The sequence below is a fragment of the Apodemus sylvaticus genome, chromosome 3 (assembly GCF_947179515.1).
Source record: "Apodemus sylvaticus chromosome 3, mApoSyl1.1, whole genome shotgun sequence".
NCBI classification, from domain to species: domain Eukaryota; kingdom Metazoa; phylum Chordata; class Mammalia; order Rodentia; family Muridae; genus Apodemus; species Apodemus sylvaticus.
In genome coordinates, this window is record NC_067474.1 from 72,661,266 (window position 1) to 72,678,829 (window position 17,564).

The 17,564-nt window shown below is 41.1% G+C and overlaps 1 protein-coding gene across 1 annotated transcript; it reads left to right on the top strand.

Annotated features, from left to right (window-relative positions):
* Positions 1–627: 627 nt before the first annotated feature.
* Znf483 (zinc finger protein 483) lies at positions 628–14,119 on the top strand (the record flags this gene model as incomplete). The annotated part of the gene is made up of 5 exons (XM_052175792.1): positions 628–1,072; positions 3,624–3,712; positions 7,301–7,427; positions 7,816–7,926; positions 12,293–14,119. Coding segments are annotated over 5 exons (2,211 nt in total), but the record flags the coding sequence as incomplete, so codon positions are not given.
* Between the last annotated feature and the right edge of the window lie 3,445 nt (positions 14,120–17,564).

Genomic DNA, 17,564 nt, shown 5'->3' on the forward strand with positions numbered 1-17,564 from the left:
GCCGGGCACACTTGTGGTATACACGTACATACAGGCAGGCAAAATACTCATATATATAAAATAAATTTTAAAGAGGAGAGGTCTAGCTTGGTTATTTATTATATGAGAAGTAAGAGTCGGGAGGAAAAATTTGGAGGTAAAATGTGAAATCAGGTTTCAGAGTTTGAGTGACTGGTAAGAAATGTGTGTTTGTTGAAAGAGGACAGGAGCTGTTAAATAGGTTTGTACCTGGATCATTTGGAACCAGAGAGATCTTCATTCATTTTGTTTGTGAGTAGTATTAAGTCTGAAGTAACTGTCTGCTTGCAGAGTATATTTAATTATCTTTATTTAACTCTTCAGTTTTTATTCCATAAAGAGTCTCCTTTTAATAGAATAATTGGTTGGGCAGAGCTTTTGTGAGCTTCTAAGTATATAAGTATAGGTATAGGTGGAAGGGGGGGTTCATGTGTGGGTAATAAAAAAAAATCAATGTTTTCAGAATTAACAATTCCTTTACTCATTTCATGTCTTCTGTTTCTTCTTGACAGTTCCTTCAAGACTGTAAATTGGATTCCTGGAGCCCTTGGTAGTTTGGCGTGCATAGATAGTACCTGTTGGCAGATCACACTGATACTCAGATAGTCTAAAGAGGACTGGATTCCTGCTGGTGATACAGTGCAAGCTTTAGTGCCCTCAAACAGGATGACAGGCATCTCCCCAGACCCTTCAGCTTTGGCTTTGAGTGAACAAGGCAGGGACCCTAGAGTGGATCCTCTGAGGGTCCCAGGTGGTATGTTAAGAGGGTATGCTGATGACCCGGAGCCTTTCAGGCAGAAGTTCAGGTGGTTTTGTTACTCACAGGAAGAAGGACCCAGAAAAACCCTGAGTCAACTCTGGGAACTCTGTAAGCAGTGGCTGAGACCAGACATTCACACCAAAGAGCAGATCTTAGAGCTGTTAGTGTTTGAGCAGTTCCTGAGGGTTTTGCCTGGAGAGATGAGGATTTGGGTGAATTCTCAGCATCCTGAGAGTAGTGTGGAAGTAGTGGCCCTGGTAGAAGATTTGAACCAAACACTTAAAGAAAAGGAAGGTGAGAGTCACAGGTGGGGTGTGGGGGTGAGGTGGGGTGTGAGAGGTGTCCTCTAAGATATGACATAAACGTCTCAAGGGAAGCAATACTGCTAAGATTGAAAATAAAAATTATATTCAATTATATATTCAAATATGAGGGATAATTTAAGGCAGCAGTTTTTTGAGATAGGGTTTCTCTGTGTAGCCCTGGCTGTCCTGGAATTCACTGTGTAGACCAGGCTGGCCTCGAACTCAGAAATCTGCCTGCCGCTGCCTCCCAAGTGCTGGGATTAAAGGCATGCACCACCACTGCCTGGCAAGGCAGTAGTTCTGAACCTGTAAGTCAAGACATCTTAGGGGTCATTTATGATATATCCTGCATATCAGATATTTACATTAGGGTGCATAATGGTAGCAAAACTACAGTTTTGAAGTATCAATGAAAATAATTTTATGATTGGTAGTCACCACAACATAAACAACTGTATAAAGGAGTCACAGTATTAGAAACATTGGGAACCACCGATTTAAGGGAAACATTCTATTTTACAGATTACTTCCAATCAGTTCTACATTGTGGGGTCTCTTGTTAGAGACCCTAATTTTGGAAGGTGAGCGTGTTGCAGCGATAAACAAATCAGAGAGGAGTCAGGCAGTCCATGTTTTAGGTATACAAGTATCTGTGTGGCTGCAGATCAAATGGGCAGCAGTAAACAGTACTTCCTCCTAGCCATCTTAGAGCTTGTGGTAGAATCCATTCTTCCCATCGCTGCCTGTGTGGAGATTCCTACAATGAAGAATCCATTGCTAATAGCAATCTGTAAGGAAGAAAAACTTTGTTAAATTAATCCTCTTACATCTTTATATAATTCTTTCTTTCTGTAATTTCTCCCAATTAATCTGGTCAATAAAAAATGTCCACAGTTCTTGTTATAAGATGGTAGAGAATGATTTGAAGAAAATTATTTCCCCTTACTTGAAAAGGAATTGTCATCTGAGGCTGTTCAATATGTTCATTCACTATGAATTCAGGCTCCTCTTGGGGTCTGGACCCAGTCTCCCACCCAGAAGACCTCAACGAGCTCCCCCAGGCCCCGCCCTCTGCTGTTCCCTCAAACTCACACTGGAGCTTTCTTGCTTTTTAGCTATTATCTGTAGGAATCAGCTAGCAGTCCTGGAGGCACATTCCATTTTTGTTTTTGTTCTTGCCATTTTTGTGGTCAGCCTAGTACCTTTGTTCAGTCAACAGCTATAAATAGTATTTGAGCACATTTATAAGACCTTGGTAGATCTTATAAGTTATAATTATTTTCTAAACTCTTTATTGTACAGAGTGCTTTATAGCTAAAGGAATTCAGTTTTGTGGACTCAAGAACAGAAAAGCTCTTTTGAGGAAATAGTGGGAAAGCCTATTTTTTGATATAAGAAAGTGATCTCTGTGGCAGCTCCTTCCCAAAGAGAAGGAAAACCTGATTTCTTTACTCTCCTCCAGAGAACCATGAAACACTGTGTTATCATAAAATAGGAATTTAGGTGTTTATTCCCCGCTGGGCCTGCAGCCCCTATAACCCTTGTCATGTCCCAGGTGACTAGAGCCATGAATGTCATTTTATTAGCACATTTGTCGTTTCCTCCTTGGTTCCTGAAACCTGTCTCAGAACCCTCAATAGATAGCTAAGGTGAAAGACAGTTGTCATTTATCCTAAGTCCCTCGTAGCCATGCCTGGATTTAATGAAGTCATATTTGAAATGTCCATAAATAGTCACCTATGAAGGCTGATTTCCGATGCAGATACAGGATAGAACTCACAACTCCAGCCTCCAGAGAGGGGGAGGGGCTGAAAGTAGAGATGATCACCAGTGATGTCATTACTCATGCCTACATGAGACTTCAAGAAAGCTAGGCATATGGGGATTTCAGGAGCACGGTTATCCATAAAGAGGACGTGGAAGGAGTTTGCATCTGGGTGTGTCCAGGCTGTAGTTAGGTTCAGAAGCACTGAATCTTTCCCTACAGGCCTTGCCCTATACAGCTTTTTTTTTTTAAATCTGGCTGTTTGTATCCTTTCTACTATCCTTTATATTAAATAAGCAAATAAGCCTGTGAGCCATTCTAGGAAACGAATCCGGCTTGAATGGGTTGTGGTGGGTTCTGATTTAGTACAAAGGACTGAAGGAGCTGAAGGGGTTTGCAACCCCTTAGGATGAACAACAATATCAACCAACCAGACCCTCCAGAGCTCCCAGGGACTAAGCCATCTACCAAGGGGTACACATGGCTCCAGCTGCATATGTAGCAGAGGATTGCCTTGTCAGGCATCAATGGGAGGAGAGGTCCTTGATCCATCTCAATAGATGCCCCAGAGTAGGGGAATCGAGGGCGGGGAGGTGGGAGTGGGACGGGTGGTGAAACACCTTCATAGAAGCGGGGCGAGGGAGGATGGGTTAGGGGGTTTCTGGGAGGGGGAGAAACTGTGAAAGGGGATAACATTTGAAATGTAAATAAAGAAAACATCCAATAAAAAAAGAGAGAGGAGCTGAAAGACTGGATTGATTTTTCTCTTTCCCAGATCTTAGCACTCAGACTTCTGCAGTTTGCAAAGAGGAGGATTTGGGAGAAGATGCGATGGTGGTGGCTCCTCCAGACACTGAGCCACGTGTAAGTTATCTTTCACTGGTTTTCATTCTTCAGTGGAAACTGAGATATTAGTGAGGAGCATAAAGATACAAAATCAACCAAGGCAACTTGTAGATCACTGTTTACTGGCTGTTTATTTAGATTCACAGACTGTAACGTAACTCTTAATGCTAAACGAAAGCATGTAAGGCCAGTGAGGTGGTGGGGTGGGTGAAGGTTCCAGCAGGTGAGTCTGATTTCAGCCCCACCCCCCAGATCTATATAGTAGAAGGAGGGAACCAACCCCAGTGGGTTGACCTCTGACCTCCACAGGCATGCTATAACATACTTAATGTACCCCCAAAATGTTTAGGGCAGAAGCATTTACTAAATCCCCAAAGTTGGTCTTGACAGAAATGAGTCAGGTGGGTATAGAATTATAGTTTCCTGATATGGTAAAGAATGTCTCCACATAGGTTGGCTCAGGACATTAAAAAAAAAGAAAGTGGGGGCTAGAAAAGGGGAAATCATTTGAAATGTAAATAAAAAATATATCGAATAAAAAAAAGAATTTAAAAAAAATAAAAAAAAAGAAAGAAAGCTATCCTCAGGTGGAGATACAGAGACAAAGTGTGGAGCAGAGTCTGAGGGAAAGACCATCCAGAAACTACCCCACCTAGTGATCCATCCCATATACAGTTACAAAATCCAGACACTATTATCAATGACCACAAGTATTTGCTGACTGGAGCCAGATATAGCTGTCATCTGGGAGGCTCTGTTAGTCCATGACAAATACAGAAGGGGACACTCTCAGACAACCATTGAGCTGAGCACAGGGTCCCCAATGGGGGAGCTAGAAAAGGATCCAAGGAGCTGAAGGGGTTTGCAGCGCCATAGGAGGAAAAATGATATGAGCCACCCAGTTCTCCCAGAGCTCCCAGGGACAAAAACATCAACCAGATAGTACACATAGTGTTACCCATGGCTCCAGACACATAGGCAGCAGAGGATGGCCTTGTTGGACATCAAAGGGAGGAGAGGCCCCTGGTCCTAGAAAGGCTCAATGCAGCGGTGTAGGGGGAATACTGGGACAGGGAAGCAGGAGGGGGTTGATTGGGGATCAGGAAGAGGGGAGATGACTTAAAAGACTTTGGAGGGGGGACCAGGAAAGGGGAAATAATTTGAAATGTAAATAAAGAGTATATCTAATAAAAAAAAAAAAAAGAAAGAAAGCTGGGCTCACAATGTAAGAAAATGTCAATATTTCCTGAACATATTAGTCAACCAAGTGAAGTAAGAGAGAAATGAGATGTGTTGACGTGTGAGAGACAAAGGCATGTTATTTACAGACAGTGTTATTGACTATTTGAAAGACCTTGGGTTCAACTGAGTAAGACTAGAACTCATATAGTTGCTGGGAAAAGCATCTGGTTATGAAGCAGTAAGTTTCTAGTACTCAGCTGGGCGGTGGTGGCACATGCCTGTAATCCCAGCACTCTGGGAGGCAGAGGCAGGCGATTTCTGAGTTCGAGGCCAGCCTGATCTACAGAGTGAGTTCCAGGACAGCCAGAGCTATACAAAGAAACCCTGTCTCCAAAAAACCAAATCCAATAAACAAACAAACAAACAAAAGAATAAGTTTCTAGTACTCACAATTACCAGTTAGGGAGGAAAAATCAATTATAAGTAATACTTCTATACAAGAACAATAATGAGTTCCAAGAGTATGTCTGCTTCCTAGTCCCTGGAACTTGGGAATATAATTTGCTTAAAGAAAAACCATTCGTTATAGGTGTAGTTAAGCTATGGGTTTTAAGACTTAAAAATGAAGAATTGGTGCTACTAATTGGAAAGATGGCCAGGCATTGGTGACAAACACCTTTAATTCCAGCACTGGGAAGCAGAGGCAGGTGAATATCTGAGTTTGAGGACAGCTTGGTCTACAGAGTGAGTTCCAGGAGAGCAAGGGCTACACAGGGAAACCTGTTTTGAACAAAACAAGCAAAAAATGCTAATAAAATAAAATAGAATTGAAAAGATGAGGAGTTGGTTCTGGGACCTGGGAGTAGGCCTTGAGTGTCTTTGTTCAAGAAGCATGCAGAGAGTGAACAGAGTAAGGGTGGTAGTGATACAGAGAGGGAGGCAACTGAAGGTACTGTACCATTATCTAGGAAAGTCAAGGGATGCTGCTGGGAGAGGCAGAGTGCATTCTCCCCCAGAGGCTCGAATGAGTGCATGCCTGCCCGCTCCTTGATCCCCTATTCTGGCCTCTGGAATTATGAGAGACTATGTTTCTGCTGTTTGAAGTCTCGGGGCCCTGGTATACTTTATATGATATCACATTGACAAGAAGCTGATCCAAGCTCTTGATGACACCACTGTTCTGCCTCTCTGACCCAGAGAATGCGTTAGATCATATTGTATAGAAAATGAAATTTTAAGCCATCCATGATAGCATGTACCTGTACAACCTCAGAACTCAGGAAACTGAGTCAAGATGGCTGGTTTGAAGCCAGTGTGTGTTCCAAGCAAGTTTCAAAGGAGAAAGAAAACTGATTTTAATGAGTTAGTATACTTTTTGTGACTGTGACATACTTGTAAGCATGAGTATTTTTAAAAACTGGATTCTCTTTGATTTCATATTTTAAAGCATTGCTGTAGCTAGGTGTGGTGGTGCACACCTACAGTCCAGTACTAGAAGCACCAAAACAGGAGATCCTGTGAGTTTGAGGCTAGCCTGGACTGAAGAAAGAAGCACTCTCTCTGTAATACCAAGTATCACTATGCTACTTCATGTGACTAAAGTTCTCAACAGCTGTTCTTATGTATTCAACTGTTAGCTGTGGTTAGCTTATAGTCTACAGATTTGAGGATGGGGAATGCCAGTCATATCCTCATGTATGGTTCTCCTTTTAATATTAGAAATTAATGTGTTAGGGTTAACTTGAACAGAGAATTCTTATATGGTCATTATTTCATGACAGATTCTTATGTGGGAAAGGTTGGAATTGTACAGTAATTTGTTCTCTGTTTCTTGTAATAATTACTCTGAAACTTGCTTTGAAGCTTTAAAAAACATTTACAAGCCTGGTCTAGACAGATGATGTAGTGGCTAAGAGTGCTGACTGTTCTTGCAAGGGGCCTCAATTCAGTTCCCAGGACCTACATGACAGGTCACAACTGTCTTCTACTCTGAATTTCAGAAGACCCAATGCCCTCTCCTACTCTCTAGGAGCATAAGTCACACACACAGAACACATACATATATGGAGCAGAGCATTCATGTACATAAAATAATAAATCCCTTTAAAAAATAAAAGAAAAATTACCAGGCCTGGTTGGACATGGTCCTATAATCCCAGCTGCTGGGAGGCTGAAGCAGGAGGAACTCAAGTTCAAAACCTGCTTAAGCAACTTAGTAAGAACTGCTAAAGGCAAAACATAAGGAGGTTGAGGTAGAACACTTACTAGCATTTACCAGTCCCTGAGTTCAGTTTCCAACTAACACACTCACACTCACACACACACACACACACACACACACACACACACACCTCCTAACTGCTTCTCTGAATCCTTACTGCTGGGAGCCAGTACCACTCAGAGACGCTGTGTTTCATCTTCTAGGAATCCGTAACATTTGAGGATGTGTCCGTGGACTTCACCAGAGGGGAGTGGAGGCTGCTGGAACCGTCTCAGAGGGAGCTATATAAGGAAGTGCTACTGGAAAACTTAGGGACCCTCGAATTTCTGGGTAAAGACATCTCTTCATGATCTAGCACCTAGGAAGGTAGCCTCTTTATCCTCTGTCATCTTATCTGAAAGATAAGTGGCATGTGACTGTTTTAACTGTATCTGCTGGGGACTGGGACCTGACATGACCATTCCTAAAATTGAGACCCTAAAGTGTACTTTCTGTGTGATATTTCCTCCTCAGGACGTTTTTTGCTTCACTTCAGAAGAAATGTAGGGCATCATTTCATTGTCCCCAGCATTATGCCTTCCCGTCCTTCCTCCTTGGGTTCCTCCTCCTCTGTGTTTGACGGCATCTTTATCTTTCTCAGAGAAACAGGCTAACTGTGAATATTGGGTTACCTTTGTTCTATGTTTAAACAGTCATTTTCTGTCTTTTCTCTGAGCAGGTTCTCCAGTTTCCAAATTTGACTTAATTTCCCATCTGAAGTGGGTAAAGTTGCCGAGGGTACTGGAAAAAGAAATCTCAAAAGACCCCAGACCAGGAGAGCTGGTAAAAGGTAAGAAGGAAATGAAAACTGTTGTTGACCAGGCCAGTGGGGAAAAATCTTTGCCTGCTGGGTGACCCTAATGCTAGACTATAAAGTTGATGGATTAGAAAAGAGTCTTTGCCTTCCTGGGGTGTTCATGTTCATGGAGGCACCACTGGTTCGGGTCCTCCAAAAAGCAGGTGCCCAGATGTGTATGTATATCCAAGCTGCACTTTTGTTGGGAGAAATTTCTAGTGAAGGCAAATGCAGTTGGGATTGTTGTTGCGAGACCATAGTGCAGGTGTAACCTCTGAGTGAGGGGGAAGGAGGCTGGGGAGGAAGGATCTTAAGCTGAAGATGGTTTGTAAACTTCAGGTGAGGCTTCATAGACCTGGGGCGACAGTCACCTGAGAGGCCTCCACATCTCACAGAAATGGTCCTGGATTTGTGTACTTCACCAGTGACAATGAGAGGGTATGTGACAATGAGAGTGGCCAGATATGGACACAGCCTTGGGGACAGCAGGCAGTCTCCCCATAGATCTGAGAAGCACATTATTGACATTTAAAAGACCAAAACCAGCCAGGCAGTGGTGTCGCATGCCTTTAATCCCAGCACTTGGGAGGCAGAGGCAGGCAGATTTCTGAGTTCAAGGCCAGCCTGGTCTACAAAGTGAGTACCAGGACAGCCAGGGCTACACAGAGAAACCCTGTCTTGGGGAAAAAAAAAACCAAAAGACCAAAACCAAATAAGTATGTTAGTAAGGTAATGCCCACTTTAAGAATGACACATGAGCTGGGCGGTGGTGGCATATGCCTGTAATCCCAGCACTCTGGGAGGCAGAGGCAGGCGGATTTCTGAGTTCGAGGCCAGCCTGGTCCACAGAGTTAGTTCCAGGATAGCCAGGGCTATACTATACAGAGAAACCCTGTCTCGGGGGAAAAAAAAATCCAAAAAAACAAAACAAAACAAAACAAAAAAAAAAAGAATGACACATGAAAGGAACAATGGAAGTATGCGGGAATACAGACTAGACCCACAGTCACTTGCTTTATGGTTCTGTTTTTACATTAATGATGTTTAGTAGAGACCATATTTGACCAGCAGTGTGGGATCTGCTATCATTAGCAAGGCTGGGCACCGGCATCACTCAACACACTCATGTTCAAGGAACCTCATACTTAAAAGCTCCAGGGTGTGTTGGGTGTGCCGAATACATTTTATTTAGGGTATTTTCAGCTTACAGTGGGTTAACCAAGACTTAACTCCTTTATAAATCAAGGAGTATCTGTATAAAGGAACAATAATTTAATTAGCATTTGGACTTAATCTCAAAAGGTAGCTGGGAATTCCACAAGTAAATGTGTATAATAATTTCATTTGTGTGTGTGATTAAAATGTATGTTTAACTGTATAGGTTAAATAATTACAGATTTTTTTAATACCTGGAAAACATTTATGTTCATTTTTAGTATGCTAACCCTCAAGGGATTATGTTGTTTTTCTGTTGTGTTTCTCTATATCTTCCTAAAATTTAAAAATAACTATTTAATATACATTTTAATAATGAAAATGCAATTTAAAAACCCTGAAACTGACCTTTTTCTGATCTACCCTTCCCCCCTCCTCCCTGAGACAGGGTTTCTCTGTGTAGCCCTGGCTGTCCTGAAACTTACTCTGTACACCAGGCTGGCCTCAAACTCAGAAATCCACCTGCCTCTCCTCCCAAGTGCTGGAATTAAAGGCATGAGCCACCACCACCTGGCTTCTGATCTACTTTCTAAAGCATTTATATTAGTCACCCTCTCAGCCGTTTCTATTATAATTACGTAAATAGAAAACAATTGTTTTATTATGCTTAAGCAGCCGATTTATCCCCAGATTTATCCCCAGAATGGGTTTTGCACTGATTTGCAGTACTACACATGTTAAAAAGCTACTTATATTAAGGAAAAAGCAGTAAAAAATTAGTAATGATAATTATTTAACTTATACCAATTAGTAATAAGCTAGCAGTATATTATTTAGAAATAATAAGCAAACAATTTGAGCAGATAACTGATAAAACTGAAAAAGTGAGTGGCTCGTGAACGTGGAAAACGACTCATAAACATGCATCTGGAGCAGCAGTCCTGTAACGAAATACATCTGTAGCTGCTCAGGGATCATTGCTCAGAGGTGATACTGACTCAGGTGAGCTAAACATACATTCTACCACTAAGCTGTACTGTAACCGCAGGGACATAATTTGATAAACATTCAATAAGGAAATCAATAAATTCTATAGGATAGATTATCATGTAGCTAATTAAAAATACCATTTTCAAACATTACCAATGAACTTGGAAATCTAAAAGAAAAATAAGAGAACTTGGGCTGGTTCAATGATTAAGAACCCTGGCTGTTCTTCTAAAAGACCCAGGTTCGATTTCCAGCACCCACATGTCAGCTACATAACTACCTGTTACTCCAGTTTCAGAGAATCTGATACCTTCACACAGACATATATGCAGGCAAAACACCAATGCACATGAAATAAAAAGAAATCAGTAAAATTAAAAAAAAAATAAGAAAAATAATAATACACCTTAATTTTTCTATTCTATATGAAAAATTCACATAACTTGTGAATAATAGGATTTTGAGTTTTAGGGGACTTTGGGATGTTTGGTTGTTTTTGTTTTTGTTTTTGTTTTTGTTTTGTTTTGTTTTTTTTTTTGGTTTTTCAAGGCAGGGTTTTTCTGTATAGCCCTGGCTGTCCTGGAACTTGCTCTATAGACCAGGTTGACCTTGAACTCACAGAGATATGCCTGCCTTTGTCTTCCAGGAACCAGGGTTAAAGGCATGTGCTGCCACCATAATTGTCTGTTAAAACAATAAGGAAGATGATTGTGTGTTCTTATGATAAAGACAAGGGTTGGAGCTGGGGAGATGTCTTAGTGCTATGCTTCATGCTATACAAGCATGAAGACCCAGGTTAGACTCTCCAGGACCCATGGAAAAACCAAGCATGGACTTCTGTGCCTGTAATCCCAGCCTTACAGTAGACCCAAGTAGACTTTCAACAACTGTTGGCCAGCTAGACTACCTGAGACATTCAGCTCCTGGTTTAATAAAAGAACCTGTATTTTTAAACAAGTGGAGAGTGACAAAAGACACTCAGCATCCTCCTCTGACCTCCACATGCATGTACATGGGCATATGATCATGGGCACGTGCATTCCCACATACATTCAGGCGCGCGCGCACACACACACACACACACACACACACACTACAAGGGGGAAACCAGAGTGAACAATACAGTTAATAAATTAATTAATTCAGAGTTCTACGAAAAACCCAATGAATGTATGGTTTTGGAGAAAGTTCCATTTTTCCATTTTGATTATGGGACTTTGAACCTTTGATCCTGTCCGATTTATTAAACTGTGCTGGGGCATTGCATGCTAGGTCATAGGTTTTTAGACCCAAAGACTAAGATTAAAAGTGTTGTGATCTGGGTGAAACAATAAGTGGATACCTGGTTATAAAGAGCCCAGGGTTGGTAGGGTCAGACTGTGTCTGAAGACTGGTGGTGCTGCGTGTGGGTGAGGTGATTGGGATTTTCTATAAAAATTAATGCATTTTTCTGCCTTGAGGAATGGTTATATAGAGATCAAAATATAGAGATCAAAAGGATGGACTGTGACGTCAAATTAAAATATGGCTTTAGGGTCTGGAGAGAGGACTCAGTAGTTGAGATGGCTGGCTGTTCTTCCAGAGGACCTGGGTTCCCAGCACCCATATGGCAGCTCTGAACCATCTGTAACTCCAGTTTTCTGGCCACCATGGACACTGCACATGTGTAGTACAGAGGCATACATATAAGCAAAACACTCATACAAAATTAAAATAAAAAATCTTAAATCTGGCTTTTACCACTTCCAATATATGTGACTTTGGACAAGCTTCTGGTTCTCTGTGTGTCCAGTTGTGACATCCACAAAATATATTACAAGATGTGGTTCATTGGTTGTTGTGAGAATTAAGGAAAACAGTGCAAATACAGTGCTCATTTGGGACCAGCCATCTGGTAAGCATATAAAGATAAGGTCTGAGTATAGAGAGAATAAGTAGGTTTGAACCTGGTATAGGAGTTGGAAAGAAGAGCGAAGACTTGCACCTGTCCTACATGATAAGGCACACGCTTTTCATCTTCCACACTATTTTTCCTAGCCTCTGTGTTCATCTTGCTTTCCTGTGTCACTTTTGTTCTTGACTGTTCAATGCAGCTGTAACTGATAATAACTAAGCCATATTTCTTACATTTTGGGGGTTAGTTCCTATGTCCATCCCAAATATAGCACTTTCCTTTATTGCAAATGGGAAATCCTTGCTCTGTTATCTCTTGTAGAGAGTGAGTCTAGACGTGAGTTGGATGCTTTTATAGAAGAGTTGACTATAGAGAAAACAGTAGAGTGCTGCTTCAGTGATGGTGGGTATGGCTTGAAGACAGAATTCCAGAAGCGGCATGGCAAACCCAAGAAAGATCATGGCAAGCGGGGTAGCCATGAGAGTAGAGAGTCGGAGTTAGAAGGGACCTCCTCTGGGAAGAATGCCAAGCAGATTTCCAACGCACTCAAACATCGGAAAGCCTTCTTAACAAAGATGTCTCAGAGGTCTAAGGAAGGCAAGAAAGCCTTCAGCTTTCGTTCAGCTCTTGTGAACCGCAGAGAGCTCTGTGCAGAAAAGTCTAGGAAATGCAGTGAACGTGGGAAGAGTCGCCCTCTATCTCTTAGTGAAAGTAAGAGACATCCTAAAATTGGTTCGTTGAGTAAGGCCGAGACTTGTAGTAAGTGTGGGGTAGCCTTTACTCAAATCTTAGGGAATTGTATTGAAAGCTCTCAGTGTGAAAAATGCCGGAAGAATTTATTTCAAGATGAAGCCTCAAAAGACAAGGAACCTGTCCCTGAAGAACCCAGGAAGTGTAGGAAGTGCGGTAAAGCCTTTGAGCACCCTAAGAAACACTCCATGTGTATCGAATGTAGAAATGCTCAGAAAGCTAACTCCTCACGCGAGCCTCAGGAAAAAACTAACGGAAAAGAAAAGCCTTACAAGTGTGATGAATGTGGGAAACATTTTGCCGATTTATCCTTTCTCAATCAGCATCAAAGAACCCATACTGGAGAGAAGCCCTTCCTGTGCAAACACTGTGGAAGACCTTTTAACGACAACTCGTCATTTTATCAACACCTGAGAATTCACACTGGAGAGAAACCATATGAGTGTAAGGAATGTGGGAAATCCTTCACTCTTAACTCTTCTCTTTCAAAACATCAGAGGATACACACTGGAGAGAAGCCCTATAAGTGTAAAGAGTGTGGAAAGGCCTTTAGACAGAATTCTTGCCTTAAACGGCATCAGAAGATCCATACTGGAGAAAAACCATTTTTGTGTAAGGACTGTGGATTGTCTTTCCGCCTTTTTAGCAGTATCATGTATCATCAGAGACTCCATGCAGGAGAGAAACCCTATAAATGTACCCACTGTGAGAAAGGTTTCCCCTCTCATTCCCGCCTTACTCGGCATTTGAGATGTCACACTGGTGTGAAACCATACAAATGTAAAGAATGTGGGAAAACTTTCAGACAGAGTTCATCGCTTAATTTACATATCCGAACTCATACTGGAGAGAAGCCCTACGAATGCAATTACTGTGGAGCAGCCTTTACTCGGAGCACAATCCTTATTAAACATGTCAAAACCCACACTAAGGCACAGTATGAATGTAAGAAGTGTGGTAAGACATTTAAAGACCGTTCAACCAGTCTCAAACATCGCTGTACACAGTGATCCTGGGAAGGAGGACTTGGGGGATGGGGAGGTTAATTCAAATTGTGCTCTTATTTAAAAGCTTGCATTGTAAACTACCCACCGCATTGATTAGAAGCTTCAGCTTTGAGGGGTTCCATCCTTCTTGAGGGTGGTCAGTTTTGATTGGACCTGGTAAAGTCATGTTGACGTGAAGAAAGCATGTGAAGTGAAATGATTTTGAGAAGCCAAGTTTAAGTTTCCTTTCAGGAATTCTCCTTTTGGTCTCCCTTTCACTACCATCCTGGAAAAGACTCTCATAGCCTGGGTTCTATCCCAGTCTGCCAGCCAATCACTGTGTCACCTTAAACAAGTCATTTGGACCCTCTGAATATTAGTTTCTTTACCAGTAGAGTTGAAGAGATGAAGACTTCTAAGTTTTCTTTTTATCTACTATTCCGATACTGCAGAAATAGTTTGAACATGTTTCCTTCGTTGGAACTGATGCATCAGGTAGACAGTTCCCTTCTTCCAGGTTAGTGAACTTCTAGATTAATGGGAACATGGAATGTTTGGTGTAGGATCCTAGAATGTGATGAGCAGAACATATCAAGGAAGCTCCGTGAAGTTTGCTTTCAGAGAATGTTCTGATTTGCACAAGTCACCTCAACTCTCCATCTTCTGAGTTTTGCCTCAGTGGATTGAAAATCCAGGGAGCTTGTACCTGAGCTGACTCAGACATAATGGTAACAGTCCTGGGAGAAAAAAAATCAAAACTACCTGTTTAGGATGGATTATCTCCCTGTGGTGAGCACAGCCTCCCTCCAGCACCTCTATAACAATTCCATATGACAAAAGTCACAGGAGGTTAGAGTGAATCAGATTGGGGCCTTAGACGGTTTTAGCTGTCGAGTATGTAAGTATGCACAAAGCTTTCACTATTTAGAAATGCTACCTCTGGATACCAGGGTGGGTCCTTCTGGGTGGCTCCTCCTCATCCTAAACCCCAAAAGAATCAGACATTACTTCAGGATACATTGATCGTATGTATAACTGTTGCCAAACAGACCAAGTAAACACATTCCTGACATCAAAGGAATGTGGCTTATATGAATCTTTAAAATGGGCTTACGGATTTTCTGAAACAATATATTTTATTTAAATATTTAATAAAGTACACAAAACAACTCTTGAGAAGAGACCTGTTCCAGAATGTTCTAGGAAACTTCACAAGAGGATGTTTTTAATCCCAGTCTCAGTTGGGGGCTAGAAATAAAACTTTTTTTTTTTTTTACAATTTGATTAAAATATAGAATACATATGCTTAAAACCAAGGTTTGCTATTTGTATGAGTTTTCATCAGTTTTACTGAAGTGTACATTCATTACCATAATCCATTTTTCGAAACATCATCCTAATAAAAGTACCCATTGGATATACCCATTTATATATAATTCTTGATCTCATCTCTGACTCCAGGTAACCACTAACCTTGTATTAACAGAATGGCCATTTCTAGTCATTTTATATTGGCCTTTGTTTCTCTGTTTCCATCATGGTTTTAATTTTATGCATGTTCTAGCCTATGTGATTTCTTACTATTAAGATGTTGTTTGTTAGTATTGATCATTGTTAAGTAATATTCTATCCTGTGATACTTCATCTATATACCTATGAGAGGACATTCTCTTCTTTCTTCTTAGGTGGTTGGCCCTTAGGAACAACACTGTGAATGTAATGTGTAAGTCTGTGTAGACATTAATTTTAATTGTTTTGCTTGGTAGACATCTTCAGGTAAAGTTTTGGGGTCATGTATTTTTGTTTAGCTATATAGGAAATTGCCACATTGCTTTCCAGTGTGACTACATCATTTTAAGTAATGGCCAGCAGCATGTGAAGGTTCCATTTTCTTTACACCTGGGCCAGTCTTTTAAAACCGCTAGTCACCCTGATGAGGGGCATTTCTGTGCCGTTTTAATTTGCATCTCCCTGATGTGACATCATCATCTGCCTTTCATACATCTTTGAGTTTTTCCAAATTCTTTATCCCTTTAAAAGTCAGACTAGTTAAGTTATAGCAAGCTCTTTATGTACATACAATATGCGCTTTCTATCACCGTGCACTAGAGGGAATCTATAAACCCTACTGCAAAATATTTATCCATAGCTAACAAATTGCACAAAAGCCATTCAGTCTGACCTGCCACCCACGTACTTAAGTCAGGTTTTCGATTGTCAGGTCATCTAAGGGTTTTTAATTTATGGTTTATGACTCCTCATAGAATTTCTTCTTAAACCTTTTTGTCTGTTTATAGTGATAAGTATTTCAGTCAGCTATTGTTTTAAACAAAGTCCTTGCTCTTTAGAATGTTTCACAGTGAGTTTCCATCTGGGAATTCCTTTTCCATCATGAGACAACAAAGGGGTCTGCCAGTGAGTTTACTTTTATTCTTTTTACTTTACAATTATTTCTGACATAAAATATGTGTGCTATAGAATGAGCCACGTGTGTAGCTTTTAGGTTGTCCCATTCTGTGGTTATCACTCGTCCACAGCCTTTGTCCATCCTTCCACACGCACCTCACTGCAGACTGGCTCTCCGTCCTTGCCTCTCCCAATCATCACAATTACACTTCCTTCCCTCACCTGGCTCTTGTCCGATCGTCACACACATAACAGGACAGTATGTGTGTGTGTTTTTGTGCCTGGCTTATCTCACTTGGCACAGAACATTGCAGGCATTCAAGGCCATCCCCAGGTGGACTTCCTCGAGCAGGACAGCTTCAACTCCCGTGAGTCATCCATCCGGGTGGTGCTGATAAAAACACACGAGGAACCTGAGAACATGTACCTGACCCTTCTTAGGAGTCTGCTTTAGCAAACTGAGTAAGAAGAACACTTTCAGTATGAATCATACACTGTAACAAAACAATGAGGAAAAAAAAAACCTACTATCTCTTGCTTTAAAAGGACAACCCATTGGGTCTTTAAACTCAGCTATAATTCTATCTTCTTGAAAGAAACTAATCTTTCTGCTTAGCTGAAGTTCCTTAACAGATGAAAAACCTTTCTAATAAATCAGAAGTTTGAGATTTGAGGCAATGATTTGGCTTCTCTCTGTAAATTTAGGTGTTCTTTGAGACAATGTAATCAAAGTTTTCCGTGGGCAATGTCTTACACAGATCATCTAAAACTAAAAACAAAACAAAAACAAAAAAAATTTGAAAGTTTTCAAATTTTGAGTCAACTGATTTTTGATAATAGAAATGTATATATTCTGTGAGAAATATGTAATTTGCTCATGTTGACACTGAGCAGAATCGTGAGGTGGTGTGGTGTTTTCTGTTTTCGTGGGTATCTTTCAGACTGCCATTTTTCCAAAATATTTTGAATGGATTGTAATACTTGGATTCACTTTCATCTACCTGTGGTCCTCTGTACGCGCGTGTGCATGTGCAAGAGTCAGACTGCTGTGTAATTGGCACGCTTACAATCTGAAACCTGTTAAAAAGTTGCTTACGGTATTTTGGTTAGAAACTTAGATTTCATTTTGCTGGGTTTTGTGGAATTTTTTTTTGACTATGTTGTCAAAGAAAGATGTAGATCTGAAGTACTGTCTTTAGTATTGCCTACTGTGTTGTCTTTAATACTTGAACTCCGTGTTTGCTGCTACTGCTGCCGCCACTGCCGCTGCCTCTGCTGCTGCTGCTGCTGTAAATCGCAACTGGCATTCCTCAGTGAATGTGCACTGGACCCTCGTCCAGTCCCTTCCTTCCCTACTGTGCCGCCTACAGTGTGAGCTTCTGTGTCTGCACTGAACTTTGCCTTAGAGATATGCCTTTGATCCTTAGAGATATGCCTTTGACTAAACTTTA